The 16411-nt window shown below is 49.0% G+C and overlaps 1 protein-coding gene across 5 annotated transcripts in view; it reads right to left on the reverse strand.

Annotated features, from left to right (window-relative positions):
• Nucleotides 1-251: 251 nt before the first annotated feature.
• Nucleotides 252-16411, reverse strand: part of chd2 (chromodomain helicase DNA binding protein 2) — a 34298-nt gene continuing 18138 nt past the window's right edge. For 3 of the 5 annotated variants that reach the window (XM_060061254.1, XM_060061255.1, XM_060061253.1), the window contains 37 exons: nucleotides 16016-16253; nucleotides 15728-15814; nucleotides 15343-15404; nucleotides 14910-15011; nucleotides 13988-14164; nucleotides 13293-13432; nucleotides 12778-13003; nucleotides 12577-12677; nucleotides 12426-12467; nucleotides 12103-12290; nucleotides 11896-12020; nucleotides 11400-11616; nucleotides 11205-11294; nucleotides 10887-11077; nucleotides 10577-10765; nucleotides 9921-10083; nucleotides 9567-9719; nucleotides 9157-9228; nucleotides 8883-9032; nucleotides 8631-8785; nucleotides 8427-8523; nucleotides 8246-8338; nucleotides 7886-8059; nucleotides 7212-7381; nucleotides 7017-7058; nucleotides 6769-6908; nucleotides 6355-6493; nucleotides 6074-6224; nucleotides 5858-5980; nucleotides 5595-5708; nucleotides 5352-5492; nucleotides 5155-5268; nucleotides 4785-4963; nucleotides 4554-4653; nucleotides 4214-4397; nucleotides 2744-2984; nucleotides 252-2181 (listed from right to left, as the gene is read on the reverse strand). In XM_060061254.1, coding sequence (XP_059917237.1) covers nucleotides 1872-2181; nucleotides 2744-2984; nucleotides 4214-4397; nucleotides 4554-4653; nucleotides 4785-4963; nucleotides 5155-5268; nucleotides 5352-5492; nucleotides 5595-5708; nucleotides 5858-5980; nucleotides 6074-6224; nucleotides 6355-6493; nucleotides 6769-6908; nucleotides 7017-7058; nucleotides 7212-7381; nucleotides 7886-8059; nucleotides 8246-8338; nucleotides 8427-8523; nucleotides 8631-8785; nucleotides 8883-9032; nucleotides 9157-9228; nucleotides 9567-9719; nucleotides 9921-10083; nucleotides 10577-10765; nucleotides 10887-11077; nucleotides 11205-11294; nucleotides 11400-11616; nucleotides 11896-12020; nucleotides 12103-12290; nucleotides 12426-12467; nucleotides 12577-12677; nucleotides 12778-13003; nucleotides 13293-13432; nucleotides 13988-14164; nucleotides 14910-15011; nucleotides 15343-15404; nucleotides 15728-15814; nucleotides 16016-16253 — 5380 coding nt within the window. In that variant the 3' untranslated portion in view covers nucleotides 252-1871. The remainder of the gene's footprint in view (nucleotides 2182-2743; nucleotides 2985-4213; nucleotides 4398-4553; nucleotides 4654-4784; nucleotides 4964-5154; nucleotides 5269-5351; nucleotides 5493-5594; nucleotides 5709-5857; nucleotides 5981-6073; nucleotides 6225-6354; nucleotides 6494-6768; nucleotides 6909-7016; nucleotides 7059-7211; nucleotides 7382-7885; nucleotides 8060-8245; nucleotides 8339-8426; nucleotides 8524-8630; nucleotides 8786-8882; nucleotides 9033-9156; nucleotides 9229-9566; nucleotides 9720-9920; nucleotides 10084-10576; nucleotides 10766-10886; nucleotides 11078-11204; nucleotides 11295-11399; nucleotides 11617-11895; nucleotides 12021-12102; nucleotides 12291-12425; nucleotides 12468-12576; nucleotides 12678-12777; nucleotides 13004-13292; nucleotides 13433-13987; nucleotides 14165-14909; nucleotides 15012-15342; nucleotides 15405-15727; nucleotides 15815-16015; nucleotides 16254-16411) is intronic. The other 2 variants (XM_060061257.1, XM_060061258.1) reach the window with 2 other exon arrangements.

Genomic DNA, 16411 nt, shown 5'->3' on the forward strand with positions numbered 1-16411 from the left:
GAAAAATACCACTTATTTCGGTAATAAATAACCACGACCAATTCAAAGTCTTCCAATATAAAAAATGATAATCCACATGGTAATCATGGTAAGACACTTGGTTAGTGTCTAAGTTGTTCAGCGGTAAGACTGCTTGATGGGCTGGAACCTGGCGACCCCCTCTATGCCTATAACCGGCCCTGCGCATCATCCTATTATCTATAGTTTTTTTTACAGTTGAAAATAGATTAACAAAAATCACTAAAAGTCTATTGCATTATGTAACAAAGTTTTATTACATGTCTATAAACATATGTACAGTACATTTACCATGGAGAGTGGTCTTGTCACAAATATAAATTATTTAGCCATGACTGATGAACATGAAGTACAGGTACTGTAGCTTGCTTTACGGTGGAGGAAGGTTGTGTTGGCGATTCTAGATCTAATACAGTTCACAATAAATCATTTTGCTCTTGGGATTCCCATTGCTAATCTATATGTGTCTCCTTCACCAGATTCCATTCAATACTGTGGAGCGATGTCCCTGAAATATTACTTCAATACTTCCTCCTGTCCAGCTTATACCCAAGTAGTGTCCATTTCCCCACACATACAGCACGATGACACAGAAATAAGGCACAAAGAGAGAAGGCGACACAAACGACATGCCGAAGGAAAAACAGCAAGGAAAGCGAGGACTGGAGCAGATTCAGTCTCTTGATTTTGGCACTGCAACAAACGGACAGCCTGACTAAAGTTAGCTTCAAACGTAATCCTTCACGCAATCCCCTCGAACCCCTCTACCGCCTCGAACCAAAGAACGGCAAATCACCATTTACAGGAGAGCAAAACGGTGATAGCAGTTGAACTTTTGAAATACTTGAAGAGGTGGCGCAAAATAGCAAGATATAATGAATGTCTAAATATAGCATGTACCATAATTCATACAACTTATAATGGATGTTTTCTTTCTTCTGACTTGGCTCATAGTGTTTAAAACATTTGCACTAGTTATGAGAAATACTGTCCATTAAGCATTGATGCCATTATGCCTACCCGCAAGAAAGTGGCTGAAGTGAGAGAAGAGGTTTGCAATGATTAAGTTAGCGGTATAGAATGACAGAAACCATTATTATTGACACGACAAATTTATAAATTTGCTAAAACCTTTTGAACTTCATGTTGAACCATAATCAGAGAATTTGCCATTGACTTCATTTAAATATCGTTCCTAAATCAAAAGATAATTTCACCATCCCATAGAGCAAACATTCCCTGATAGGAAATGACTCCCAGTTCGTGGATTTGGCATCATGGTGGAGATAAACAATGAAAGGTGCACACAAAAAACTCACATGATGAGTGAGATGTGATGATTGGTTAGGACCGGCCCCCTGCATGTAATGGTCACCAGGCCGAAACACTGAGGCACTTTGAGGATTCAACATCAGTCTCTCTCTGTCGTCAGACGGGTCCTTCGGCTAAAAGTCCACGGGACCATCCTTGAGCTTCACAGTCTGCACTTGGACTGAACAAGTAATCTCAATTTAAATAATCACATTCTACTGATCACTCTGCGCTTAGACAGTTAAATGTTAATATTCACAATCGCTCTAGGGAGGCGGTGGAGGAGGAGCGTCATAGTTTCGTAGTGCTGGTAAAAAAAGATGGGTGCAGGTGGATTGTCTTCCAACTAGGCGCTTGAGCACAGGTTGGTCTGGGAAGGTGGTTCCCCAGAGTCTGGCCGGAAGGGTCTAGCGGTGCATGGCCAAGACCCCCAGGGTTCTGGGGGGGGGTCACGGCTAATACCCCGGGGTTGTGGTGGTCCGAGCTAGGGCCCTTGAGGTCTACTGGCAGCCTGCCCCCCTCACAGCCCCCGGGCCCGAGTCCTACGACGGCTTCCTGTTGTTCCAGGCGGGGTCGGCCCCGGCCTTCGGCGGCTCCGCCGGTCGCTCCGGTGGGGAGCGGGAGTCCTGCGGGGACTTCTGGGCCCCCGGGGAGCGGGGGTCCTGTTGGCCGGGGGGCTTGTCGGGGTGGAAGGGCCGGTAGTGCTCGGGGCCCGTGGGCCCGGGCGAGCGGCGCTCCGACGACCTCCTGAAGTCCTGGGCCGGCGGGGGCCCGGGGGGGCCGTCCCGGCTCTGGTGGTAGTTGGGGGCCCGGAACTCGTCCGAACGCCGCCTCTTGCTGTCCGGGTGCCTGCTGTGTGTGTGTGTGTGTGTGTGTGTGTGTGTGTGTGTGTGTGTGTGTGTGTGTGTGTGTGTGTGTGTGTGTGTGTGTGTGTGTGTGTGTGTGTGTGTGTGTGTGTGGGGGGGCGACACCGTGAGTACAGAGCCGTTCTATGGGTGCTGGGTGCACGTGGTTACCTAACTGCTGCTGGCCATTAGCCTCGTGCTACAGTAGCCTGATGGTGTCGGGGCATTATGGTTGCGTTTGACAGTTCTAACAGTTATTTATTTACTTCTTGTTATGCCATTTGTGGCACAAAAATAAAAGCTTGATTGATCGTTTTAATAGCGGCACAGTACTGAATACTTTGATGCTCCTTTATTCTATTGTTTAAATGCACAACGGCTGTTGTATAGCAATCAAAAACAAATGATGGACGCTACTGTTAACGCTGTGATTTGGGGGCACGAAAAATGAATTGAATAAGCAAGACTGGTGGAATTTGTGAAGAGGAATTCAAACCGGCTCCATCTTTCTATCTGCCTGAGTTAAGCGACTCTTAAGTTCGGCGATCCCTGGTTCCTCTGCAGCGTACCTTTCGTAATAGGGTCGATGAGGTCTCTGGTCCCGGTCGTTGCCGTACTGGTCGTAGGATCTTTTCCGAGGCGAGCTGTTGTTGCGGTAGCTTCCCGAGCTGCGGTACGAGTCTCCATGGGGACGGCGATCACCATAGTGATCTTTATAGCGGTCGTACGGTTGATGCCGGTCTCCCTGCCAGGGTTGGTTGCTGTTGCCTGCGTAACCGTACTTGCGGTCCCGATGCCATTCTCCTCGATCTGGGTCGAAACAGGGTCCACTTAATATAACAAGAATCTTCAATGCATTTATGTTGTCCTACTCCAGTGAATTATTTGGGACATTTTTTAATTAATAAGGTGGGAACGGGAAGTCACATAACATCACAGCGAGTTTGCCCAGGGGAAAAGCTCTGCAGTTGGCTTCGTAAAGTATTTAAATATTTAATTAAACTAACTTTACCTCAAGATCGCTGCTTGTGCTTGTGTTGAGTTGTGTAGCAGATTGCCACCTACCTTTCCAGCGACTACGGTGGCCTGTACTGGCCTATATTGGGTAAGGTGCCGGTATTTTCCATGCGGGAAAAATCGACATTCCTTTTAATCCAACGTTTACTTGCACTGCTGTACGTGGGCCTAGGTTGCCTTTGATAACCTGAAGGTGTGCAGTTTTATCGCCCCAGTTTTGTTTTGGATACCAACTTTCTCCGAAACAGTGATAGCCTACTTTGAGTATGGAAACTCCAAAACATGGAATTATTAAGAGTGCGCACCCACTTAACCCATCGTAATCCCCCTCATCTGCAAACTGCCATCCGCTGGACCCATTCCTTGGATTAAAACGTCTTCATAGGCTATTTCAGGCGTGACCAAGGGCGGATTAAGCTTATCAGACACTAATAGCATAACGCCACGGCTGAGTGGAAGTGTGGAGCTAAGTGTTCATGTCAGCGGTTCATGTCCATGTCCGTGTCCGAGAGAGGGTTAAGCTTCTAGGACACTTCTAACATAACTCCATGGCGTGTTAGAAAGTGTGTGTGTAGCGCAGTCTGGCCAACGGTGGATTTTGATGACCGACGTGGACACATAGTTTAGCGCCAGAGTGAGGGGGACATTTCAGATAAGATCCCTTAAATCATCATAACGCCCTGACACAGTGATGGTACGAAAAGATCATCACACATGGGTCGTAGCCATGGTGATAACAAGCCCCCCACCTTCCTACAACACATGGCGGTGCAACAGGGTGGCCTCAATGAATAACAGCTCTCAATGTTAGCGTAAAAGGCTCACTCTAAGGTAGTAAAAACACAACAATTCCCCTTGAACAATTATACACAAATAAAAGCATAATTCTGAATATTATATTCAATTTCCGGTCAGCTAAATGGCACTAAATTATACACACTGTACTTTTGAAAGAAATTTAGCCTACCATAAAACACCCGACACAACTGGTCTACCATGTCCCTGGGGACCCATGTACTCACCGTCGTTCCCAAAGTGGCGCTTGGGGGCCGCGTTGTAGGGCTCCCTGTGGTGCGCGTGGGGGCCCGACTGGGCGGGGTGGTTCTTGGAGGACTGCTGCGTCCCCGCCGAGTCCCGGCTGGCGCTGGACGTCTCGGCTCGGAGGGGCTTGCTCCGCCCCGAGTCCTCCCTCTTCTTGTGGTCCTTCTGAAGGGCAGCGCAAGGGGCGCGGTCAGCGGGGAACCCCAGGAACACCCACAATGCCACGCGTGTTTCACAAGACACCGCTCGCTCACATTCAATGTCTCTAGGGCTACGGGAGTCATGAATATATATATTTTTTATTGAATTGTATGTCCTCACCTCCTCTTCGTGCGACCGCTTCTTCAGTGCCATTTTGTAAAGCTTGTGAAGCTTCCTAGCGCCGAACTCTGTGAACTTGGATACGAATATCCAAAGATTTCTGCCCCCGGAAAAACATAAACCACAAAAGAAAACACGAAAGATCATTTACAAGATCCGGGGACAACACAGGTCCACCCTGGACGGAGGGAGGGGGGGGGGGGGAGGAGAGGGGATGGGTTCGGGGCTCACCGGCGCCACGTCTTGGCGTGCTCCGGGTCAGTGTAGGCTTTAAGGCACTCGGTGATGCGGTCCCCGATCTTCAGCAGGCAGGTGCGCGTGTGCTGCAGCTGGTCCTGGTCCGACAGGCCCTCGTCCGGCTTGTCCAGCTGTTTGAGGGCCTTCTTCACAGGCCTCATGCGCTCCTTACACTACACACACACACACACAAACACACCAGGAACCATGATGCTGGGGTATAACATAGAGGGGAAATGTCTGCATTTTTGTTCATGTATTGGGCTAATGCGGCTTCATTATGACAGAGATGGGCATTTTATTCTGGATCCACAAGGCAGGGGTCATGTGTGGTGGGCATTGAGGGACTACGCTGTTCACTCACGACGCTGAAGGTGTCCTGGTCCAGCTCGTCGTCCTCGTCCCCGATGGGGACGGGGTCGGAGCCCGCCGTGATGTGCACTGGCCCTTGACTCTTCCTTCCCTTGGCGGCTTTCGCCTGAAATGAACAGGAAGGATTAGCATAAAACTGTGTCTGGATACACAGGTGTGTAACAAGCGGTAGGATGAGTGGTGAAGTACCTTCTCTTTCTTGGTTTTGGCTCCCTTCTTCTCCTTGTCGCCGTCCTTCTCCTTCTTAGGGGTGCCCTGCTTCTCCTTGTTCTCCTTATTGTCCTTCTTCTTCTGGCGCTTTTTGGCGGGGGAGTTCTCCGTTCCGTCGTCCTGTTAAGAGATGGAGGTCTATACGTTAACCACGCACAGATAATGCACGATACTCGCATCACGAGCGGGGGGACACGAGTTGAACTGAACGTCACCACGCACCTTGACCTCGCCTTCCTCCGAGGGATTGTCCGACAGGCGTGGCGATGAGCCTTCGTTCTGATCCTCCTTCACCTTTTCCTTCTTCACCCGCGGTTTCCGTTTCTTCGCTTTGGCCTGCGGAGGAAGACACAGATTAACTGGGGGGGGGGAAATCGATTTTGACCAACCGGCAGACCGTGGTATATTTGGGTCATTAAGACACTCAAGCCATAACGAATCAAATGCAGAGATGGGATGGAAAAAGGGGTTTGAGGAGCACACACCTCTTCCCCTGTTTTGGACGTGTCATTGCTGTCTAGTTCCTTCTTGAGCAGCTTCATGAGATAGTCGGCCCTGGTCTGCAGCTGCTTGCCCTGGGGCTTCTTGCTCGGGTCATCAGGGAGAATCTGGACCATGACAACAGGGAATTAAGGTAAATCAGTTTGCAATGCCATAAGCCCCATTTCACCTCCCTAACAAGCAGCACGGTCGACATGTACCTTATCAGCCAGTTTGAGGTCCGGGTCGGTCTTGATCAGATCCCAGTTCCCGAAGCCATGTTCGTAGATGCCCAGTAGGAGCTGAACATCCTCCGCGATCTCCCAGTCCACGTCAAAGTGGGCTATCTTTACCCTGCAGGTCAGCTGGAACCTGGAGATAAAACAAGATGGGGTTTGCTTGGCGAACCACAATTTCCCAAACGGGTTCTACATGCTGATCTTTATCGGTTTAATCTGCAGGCTCTCTTAGACGTGAACCGGTGACAGCGCAGCAGGCGTACTTATTTCTCTCTGCCGGGTTCGAGGGGACGGCCTTGTGAAGTGGCTCAAACTCTTCCTCGTGCTGGATGATGGACTTCGCGTTGACCTGGACTCCGGAGATCTTGATGTTAATCCCTCGCCGCTTTCCCGGACCTTTTGCTAGAGGGAGACGGGAAGAAGGGTTTTTATGTTTAAATGGACTTTTAAGCCTCTAAGACACGGAGAGTGAGGATTGAGCCGCAGAGCTGCACCGGAAATAAAAGGACCAGAAATACATCAATGACGAGCCAGGCCTTAATCAGCCGACATGGTGCATTACTGTGACGGGTGTTCGTGCCAGTCGGGTTGGACGGCCCACCCAAGGACACTGAGCCTGAACTTGGCTTCATATTGTTGCGCGACCCAGTGAAGGCCTCGGCGTGGTGCGGGCTCACCTTCTGAGGGGTTCTCCTTCAGGTGCTCCTCGTGCTCCTGGACCGCGGCCACGCAGCTGGAGTGGATGAGCTCCGCCAGCCTCTTCAGGTCGGCGATCGACTTGTCCACCAGCTCAGAGTCTCTGGCGATGGCCTCCAGCCTGGGGAGGGGACCGGGGAGGAGGGGGACCTCGTCAAACAATGTGAACCAAACCAGGTCGATCTCGACTGAGGATATGATCTTTTCAAACCACTTAAGATTGACGTACCTTTCAAGTGGACATCCAAATTTCTTATAGGCCTTAATGAACCTATGAAAACATCAACGGACAAAATCACAAACGTCATCTTCTGGTCATTGACAAGATATATATATATTTTTTTTTAAAGTTTAAAGTTCTGAAATATAGTGTAAAGTAAGTAATGGGGAGGTACCAGGTGCTTTGTGTGCGGGGTTCACCTACCGGCGGATCTCTGCGTCGGTGAAGCCCTCTACGTTGTTCTTGCGGGCCCGCGGACGGCCTCGTCTCTTGGGCTTCCTGTCGTCGTCGCTGTCGTCCGTCTCGCTGTCCGAGCCAGACGAGCGGTGCTTGAGCTTGGAGCCGGCGTCGCTGTCGCTGTCATTGGCCTTCGCCTACAATCCACCAGCACCACTTCAGTCAGCAGCAGTTTGTCCCGGAATCCCTCGTCAAATATTTAAGGTAGTGTGATATATTCCCTCGTTGCCTGTCTCACCCCCCTCCCTTCTTACTCTCTCGGTCAAACCAAAAGGGGCTGTAGGTTACATTAAGGAGCCCTTATTTGTCATTTGGAAGAAATGGCATAGCCATTTGCCAGTCAGCTCTTATGGAGTCAATGCGCAGTGAGGACACAGTATGTGTCGAGTCGACTGCGCCTGTCTAGGTATGGCAATTTTTGATTCTAGACCGCTCTCGTTTTAATTCTGACTAATCAGTGAATCTCTGCCATGCTTGGATCAGGGAATCCATCTTGGCTCTCAATGGAAACGTAGGGAGGGATGGAGCAAGGGGGACAGACGTCCCCCCCTCCTCTTGCTCCCTCCCTCCCTAAGTGTCTCTGCCATTGCGAAGCACTGAAATCCAGGCCACAGGTCCTCAGACGGCGGCCCCCTCCTCACCCTCTTGGTGGAGCTCCTGCTCCGAGGCAGCAGGAAGATGTCGTCCATCTCCCGCCGCCGCTCCTCCTCCTCCAGCTTGCGCCGCTGGTCCTCGGGGATGATGTCGTCCCAGTCTCGGATGTTCTTGTCCTGCAGCTCCGGGCCGTTCTCCTCCATGTTGGAGAAGTTGGCCACCTGCCAACGTTCAGCGCATCGTGGAACAGGTCAGCGGTGGGGAGAGGGGGGACAAGGGATGAAGGGCAGTGTAAGCAACACGAATGTGGAGAAGACGGAAAAGGCAACATGACTTCAGCTTCATATTTCAGGAAGAGGGGGGGTTGTATCGTTAAGTATGAGCAACTTGAAGGCGGTAGCTTGTACCTTGAACTGAGACAGGAGCTCATCAGTGGCGCTCGACCCCTGGTCACTCTCTCTGGTCTCGGCCAGCCTCAGGATCTCTTCGATATCCATCTCCTGTAAAGAGCCAACAGGTTGTGGATCCGCATGTGGACTTTACACGCCACTTGAAGGGAACCTTTTTGGAAGCTCATTGATGCAGTACCTGAGGCTCAGACTCTTCACCCTCGGCCTCCTTGAAGAGCTCCTCTGCGCCAAACTTGAGGATGGCGGTCAGCTCTTCTTTATTGAATGGATTTGAGCTGGGTACAGAGAAGGCAGTAAGTAATGGCTGATCGAGATTTGAGTATCCTGTAGTGTTCAAAACCCGCCCCTCGGCTTTGACCATGACAAGCCGTCCTGGTCTCACTTTGAGTTCCCTTGTCCAGAGTTGTTGTCCAGAACCGTGCGACCCGTGGTGTCCATCCTCTGAATCACCAGATGGTCCAACACCATCTTCTTCTTGGCTCTCTCGATGATGTCCTCCTCCACGGTTCCCTTGGTAACCAGGCGGTAGATGTTCACCTGCAGAGTGGCCGCGAGGATACAAGCTTAGAAGATGTCTCTTTTTCCCCGACATGCAACAAGAGACAACAAACAGCCGATCTGAGGCCCAGGTTACCTGCTTCTTTTGGCCAATCCGGTGAGCCCTGGCTTGGGCCTGCAGATCATTCTGGGGATTCCAGTCAGAGTCGAAGATGACCACGGTGTCTGCCGAGGCTAGGTTGATGCCCAGACCGCCAGCTCTGGTGGACAGCAGGAAGCAGAAGTCCTGCACACAGCAATGGATTGTTAGACTTGTTCGCTTGCAATGTTTTTATTGCAAGCATTTCTCTTTTCTTCTGACAAATGTACTGTATTGTAAGTCGCTTTGTTTTCCTCTTCAGTGAACTGACCTCTGAACCTTCAGCATTGAAGTGGTCGAGCGCCTGCTTCCGAATCTCTCCCTTAATGGAGCCGTCCAGCCGCTGACAAGGGGGAGAATAGAACGAGTTATGAGTCCTTGGGCTCCATCTCACACCTTGGCATCACAGAGCTACACTTTCCATCCACCTTACTTTTAAGAGCGAAGCAGAGTCTTCGCAGCAAGCGATAAACACTGCCATTAAATGGTCACTCGAGCATCACATACATAGCTTGTGGATATAAATATCCCCCTCAGCCCGTCCACCTGACACCGCTAGCGTCAGAACCCCAGCTCTCTGCCAGACTCCCCCTGAGCACTCTCTGCAATGCCGCCTCCATGCGAAACAACAAGAAAAGAAATCAGGAGACGTTTAGTGTCAAACATAGTACAAAAGGTTACCTGGAAGGTGTAGCGCTTCATGGCGAGGTACTCGGCCAGAATGTCCAGCATCCGCACCATCTGGGAGAAGATCAGCACTCGGTTGCCCCTCTCCTTCAGTCGGGTCAGCAGCTTGTCCAGCAGCACCAGCTTCCCACTGCCCCTCACCACGCTCTGTGGGGGAGAGAGAGCAGACCAGTTCACAACCACATGGGAATCAGAGCTCTCCTCTTTCATGGCAACATCACACACACACACACACACACACACACACACACACACACACACACACACACACACACACACACACACACACACACACACACACACACACACACACACACACACACACACACACACACAGTGTGTGTTTACCAGCAGGTGCTCTTGTTGCGTGGCGCTGTCTCCCTCCTCGGGCTGCTTGATAAGGAAGCCATGGTTACAGCACTTCTTCAGCTCCATGACGATGTTGAGGAAGCCTGAGGAGCTTCCGCGCGTGCTCTTGGAGAGGGCTTTGTAGTTCCTCGTCAGGATCCACCTGGAGAAACATTAAGGAAGTCACTCGTGTTAGTGTGTGAAGATGTGGCCGGCGGTGATACGTTTGCCCGGGATTCTGAGGAACTACCATAAAAAGTTCAAATGAAGTACAAACATTGAGAGAACAACTCAAAGAGTTCAAACGTTGTACAGAAAACAGTAAACGATGCCACACTGGGGATCTGGTTGTCCCTGTGATATACTGAATGCTCGATCTAAGCAAAGTGATAGAAGAAGGTAATGTACGTGTGTGTTTATTCCTCTGACTTGTTTTAAATTGCTTTCTGGACAACACTGGAAGATCTGAGCACCAATGGCAAGGAGCTATTGGACAACCACTAGACCGATAATGGTGGTGAGCAGGCGGACACATAGATGTTGTTTTATTGGGTTGGTTTTCAGAAATTAGACGGGAATGTATATGGAGGCAAATATGGTCAAAGAACAAAAATCCAAACGACTATCCCAATGAAGGTGAAGAAGCGAAAACGTACTTGTAGAATTGTTTCTGCGATGCGGACATGTCCACGCGCAGGATCTGCTCCACCTTGGCCGGCAGGGACTTTTCCACATCCTTCTTGACTCGCCTCAGCAGGAAGGGCTCCAGCACTTTGTGGAGGGTCTGGTAGCCGTTAGCCGTTCCCTGCCCGTGTTCCTCCTCAAAGGTCTCCCACAAGTCGAATCTGAGGTGGGCAGAGGTACACCAGTGGCTTGTTTAGGCTCATCGGCAACTTCCATGCAAATCTTCACCATGCTGTCAGTTGAGTGTGGATGGGGGTGTTTTAAAGGTGATAGCCTTCATACTTGTCTGGCATTAGGAAGTGCAGCAGCGACCAAAGCTCCTTGAGGGAGTTCTGCAAGGGCGTCCCGGTGATGAGGAGCCGGTGGTTGGACCTGAAGTCGATCAGGGTTTTGTACAGCAGGGAGTCGTCGTTCTTCAGCCGGTGAGCCTCGTCCACCCCCAGACAGGCCCAGTTGATGTTCCCCAGCACGCCCTGAGGACAGAACGTTATACCACTGATCACAGAACATATATATAAACACACACACTCACTCAATTCCGCATGCAAAGCGTCTATATCCATTTTAACATCACACACTTATACAGGATGTGGTGCATACCTTGTCTTTTAGAAGAATTTCATACGTGGTTAAAAGTGCATTGAAGCGAATCCTCTTGGTCTGATGGTTCACCCACTCATAGTCCCGGATCTATTCAAAACAAAAGGTTAGAACACTGATCAGCAGACCGTTCCCCAGAGAGGGACTCAACGACAACGGGTCAGTAGCAGCGCGGGGCACGTGACTTAAGCTCACCGTCTTCCTGCTCATCACGTCTCCGATGTACACCACCACGTTCATGTCGGGCGCCCAGGTCTCGAACTCCCTCTGCCAGGAGGTGAGCGTGGACAGGGGCACGACCAGCAGGAAGGGCCCGTAGAGCTGGTGGTGGTGGTGGAGGTAGGACAGGAAGGAGATGGTCTGGATGGTCTTCCCCAGACCCATCTCGTCAGCCAGGATAACACTGTTGCACCTGCAGAGGGAAGGGAGAGACCGTTGGGGTTAGGCATTGTTCCAGACAGGTATGGGGAGACGGTAGGGGGGTGAGGCACTGTTTGAGAGCGGTAGATGCAGACATTTGGGTCTTGAGAAAGGGTTGGCTGTCAAATACCCTGACCGCTAGCCAAAACAGACTTTATTTTTCAGAGTTTATATAGATGGGTACCCCCGCCTGCTTTCTAATCTGATTGTGTCGTCTAGAAACAAAAACATAAAAAAATGCATAATTTTATACAGAAGATCCTTTGTGTACCTGCACCACGAGTGGGCCAGCCAATTGAGTCCATCCAGCTGGTAGTCTCTCAGCTCCAGGGTTTCACTCCCGATATAAGTGGGTTGAGTCTTCAGGGCAACAAACCTTGGCCGTTGTTTCAACACCTGCAATTACAGTAACAAATGGATTCATAACATTTTACCACACCTTTTGCAAATTTTAATTCCTTTAGCTCGCGGGACTCACGCTTACTTTGCAGTCTTTGGAGGGAACGGTTTTGCTGCAGTTCCGGCTGTCGAAGCCTTCCACACATTTGGGGAACTTGTTTTTGATGAGGGCCCCATCCTCCCAGCTGCTCTCCACGTAGGGCAGGCCCATCCACTTGCACAGGTACTCCGGCTCGTTGGAGGAGGGGACTGACTTGGGGCTGGGTGCTGTTGAGGACCCAGAAGAGTTTTAGTTCCGACATCAACTACTGATGACCCAGTGCCTTGACGGACTGTGATCATGAAATGGAGACACACGGTGAACGGCCGCCACGGACAGTAAATGGCAGCGGGGGTACTTACAGGGGACGTCTGCGGCTCCTTGGTTCTTCCCGGTCCTTGTGGCTGTCAATGAGATTAAGGAATTAGATTAAGATCCGATCAGTCACAAGAAAGGTAAATTAATAATAAAAATTGGATAACTCAAAAATACCATAATGTTAGCATGTCTTACCAATGACCCGCTCTACTATTTGGAACTGCTTGCTCAGGTCACAAGAGAGCTCCTGCTGGCAATTGTGGTACTCAATATCCTCTGGAGATGCCCTATTCAACCTACAGAGGACAATCCGTTTATAACATTTGACCAAAATATCAATTATATCGCTTTGACCAAAAAAACATGGATAATTTTCTTCTTATTTTTTCTTCTCACCAAGAGTTGAGCTCATCGTTCTTCCTTATGAAGTTATCGAGCTTCTTGAGTCCCTTGACCTTCTGCAGGGTCAGAGAGTCCATGCTCTCCCAGGTGTTGTGGATGTAGGACCAGCCCTTCCACTTGATCAAATAGTGCGTCTCCCCTTCGTCCTTCTCCGGATCAAAGCCCGCACTTGGGTCCCCGTTTTCCTCCACAGAGTACATCGTAGTGGACGCTCCCGTGGCTGCATACATACAATAAAATAATTAGCTCGAGGTGCACTATGAGAAATTAACACCTTAAAAAATTGCTTCTATTGAATTTAGACACATTTTGCGGAGATGTTCCCTCACGGGGATATAAGGACACGGTTGATGATAAGAAACAGTTTAAAAACTTTTACCTAGATTTCGACAACATTTCAACAAAGCCTAAAATCGGTATATATATATTTGAATGAAGATGAATTTCCACAACAGTCAACAAAAAAAGATCTCCATCATTTTAAAGACAGTCAACAGAAGGAGCCTGACCTCCTTTTTTGGCCGTGCGCGTGTCCATCACCCTCTCGATGGTCTCGCTGTCGTCGTCCTGCTGCTCCTCCGCTACGTCGCCTGCCATCTCAATCAGGTCGTCTGAGTCCGTTTCCAGGTCATGCTGGTCCTCCTTGTAACTGCCCACACAAACGAGACCTTGGCTTAATGGAGAAGGAGCCGAAAGTACGATTGAGCCCTGCCCACTATCAGAATTCCGGCTGGATGGATGGCGTGATGGGGAGGGGTATTTGGTTCGTCGTGCAATTCTTTAAACCAAGAGAGGTAAGGGCGGGCCAGCATTTTTTATGTATAGAATAAATCAGTGTGATCTTAGTGATGATATCAATAAGAAATCAAATTGAAATCACTATCGATTTCAATTAACAACAGATATGCAAGATACGAGCTAGTTGAATAGTTACACATTGTGACTTTAATGATTCCTAATGAGGCGGGCGGTTGCATTGAAATGATAATGTTCATCCAAAACATGCAACACAACGATCTACACGTGAAGACACATGTATGAGGTGTTCAGAGTAGGGAGGATCAGAGGGAATGCTTTAAATCTTCAAAGAGCGTTCAGAGAAAATTGCTGAAATCAATGTGTATCTGTATAGGGTAAACCAACAGGTTTTATGTTGTTTGGAAGCAAATAAGGCAACGATTGTCTAGAATGCTAGGGAAAATACCTTTTGACTTTTGTTGCGGCTCTTCCCCGGGTTTGCCTCTTTGGGGTATCGTCGTCATCGTCCTCATCATCGTCCTCATCATCGTCATCATCGTCATCGTCTTCCCCTGACGACTCCGCCTTCCTGGACTTCCTTCCCTTTTGGGATTGCTTTTTGGCTGTTGATTTAGTCTGCGGTCTGTAAACAGATCAGAGACGATAGAGGCCATTGGAAATGATCAAAGAAAGCTCAACTGTCCCACCCTATCATCACATCATAACGGAAAACACAGTGATAATAGTCATAAAAAGTTGAGTTGCGCAGTTTCTTGAAATTAAATTTAGCCTGTGATGTTAACACCATTCAACATATTTCTCAGGGCTGTTGAGTGTTAGAACTGGCTGTATAACAGACAGTGCCGCCGCTCTCATAACGCGCACTACGCGCTGCGCGTAGGGCCTCAAGTCCTGAGGGGGGCCCCAAAAAAAAAAAAAAATTCTTACTTGTATACTTCTGGTTTTAAGTTTGTATTTATGGAGAACTATTTAATTTAAAAGATTTTGGACGCCCATGGCAATAAAAAAAAAATATATATTGAATTATCCACCAGCCCATAGTGTTAGGAGTTGCACATGGCCACGTATGCTTCCCCCCCCCGTCAACAATTGTTTGCTACAACCCCCCCCCCCCCCCCCCGTCAACAATTCAACGCAGGGGGCTGGTAGGGGGAATTCGGGGGGGGGGGGGGCCATAAAGGAGTTATGCTTAGGGCCCCAAAATAGCTAGCAGCGGCACTGATAACAGATCATAATAATCGAATAAAAAGGAGAGAATATACATCACAAATGAAAGAAATCAGTAAAACAATAAAGAAATGAACAGGAATGAGATTGGGTGGACCAGTGGGTAGCTGTCTGGGGGTCAGGCTATGCTCCACTCTTACCTTCTAGCAGGAAGTCTTCTGGATCTAACTGTCTCTTCCTGATCACTGTCTGCACTGCTGGAATCCTCCTCGTCCTCATTTGAGTCATCATCCCAGGTATTTCTTTCAAAAAGAAATACAAGATCACCCTCGAAATTCGCCCTTTGCCAATTTAGAATTCTCATAAAATTTATTTGATTTTCTTTTGCAATTCAGACCAATTGTATTGTTAATTGAACCCGACCGCTACATTTGTGCGTGAAGCTATTGCTAGCTAAGGCTTCAAATATAAAACCCAACCCAAGCAAACAGATACCCATTTACAAATGAAGATGGTCAAAAAGGCCATAACATTTACACTTGACAAAAAACATGACAAATTAAAAACAAATGCATAGTAGAAACACTTTTTATTTAAGAGACTAAAAAAAGTGAAAAAGCTGTCTGTACTTACTCTCTTTTCTTAGACCGGGTTTCTCTTCTCTTAGGGCTTTCATTTTCAGAATCACTGCTCCCCTGAAATAAGATCACAATGCACACACAGCACTTTTTGTCAATTTGAGGAGATAACAGCACTTTCACACAATATCCACCAGGGGGCATTAAATAACAATTGGAGAAGAGGCGTGGACCAGACATTTTAAAAGGAAATTAGAAGAGACAAAAACGTTCCTTCCAAATGGAAAGAGAAGCCGTAGAAGGACAATGAGGGGAGGCTTGTCTTTCTCTGTTTAACGGCTGGCCAGCTGCCCCCATGTTGGCAGACATATCACGGCACCTGTTTTAACAGCAGTACGTCAAGACACAGTTGTTCTCCATTTGAATGAGCCCATTCTTACCCCAGCACCAATGTTTAAACGGGCGGGTTCCTGTCTGCTACGACTGGACCTCCTGACCCCGTAGACGTCTGGATGTTCCTCCCACATCTGTAGCCACCATGTCAAAACACCACCGAGTTAGTCATTTCCTTTAGAATATTTAAGTGTGTAATCATGCAAATCCACATTTCAGCCCATAGCAGCCTTCATTAAAACTGCTAAGTCCAAACGATTGAAGGCCTTAATGATTGTTGGCTCGACGGTGCACTGGGCACCAGAATTCATGATAGCGGACCCGGACCAACCCACCTTTTTCACATCTGCCAGGCTCTCCTTCTTTCTAACGGGCTTGTCTTTGACTTCGGCTGCAGCCAGCTGTGACTTGGACCCTGTGGACTCGCCCTCTGACTCTGAGTGGCTCTCTGACTCAGAGGAGCTGTTGGACTCAGAGTGGTGGGCCCGCTGCTTCCTCTCGCTGCCATGATCACTCTCAGACTGGCTGCCCGACTCCGACACGGATCGGTTGGACTCCTCTGACGCTGAATTGCTGCACAGAACACAATGGTTGTGAATGGTTAGCACACAGCCTTTAGTGGATCAAATTAACAAAGGCCTTTGTTGTTGCCGAGGAGGCATATTCATATTGTAGTAATAGAGCCAATCAAAATATCAAATGAATATGGCGGATATGGAGAGGTCTAGAAA

Source organism: Gadus macrocephalus, chromosome 9, assembly GCF_031168955.1.
Source record: "Gadus macrocephalus chromosome 9, ASM3116895v1".
Lineage (NCBI taxonomy): Eukaryota > Metazoa > Chordata > Actinopteri > Gadiformes > Gadidae > Gadus > Gadus macrocephalus.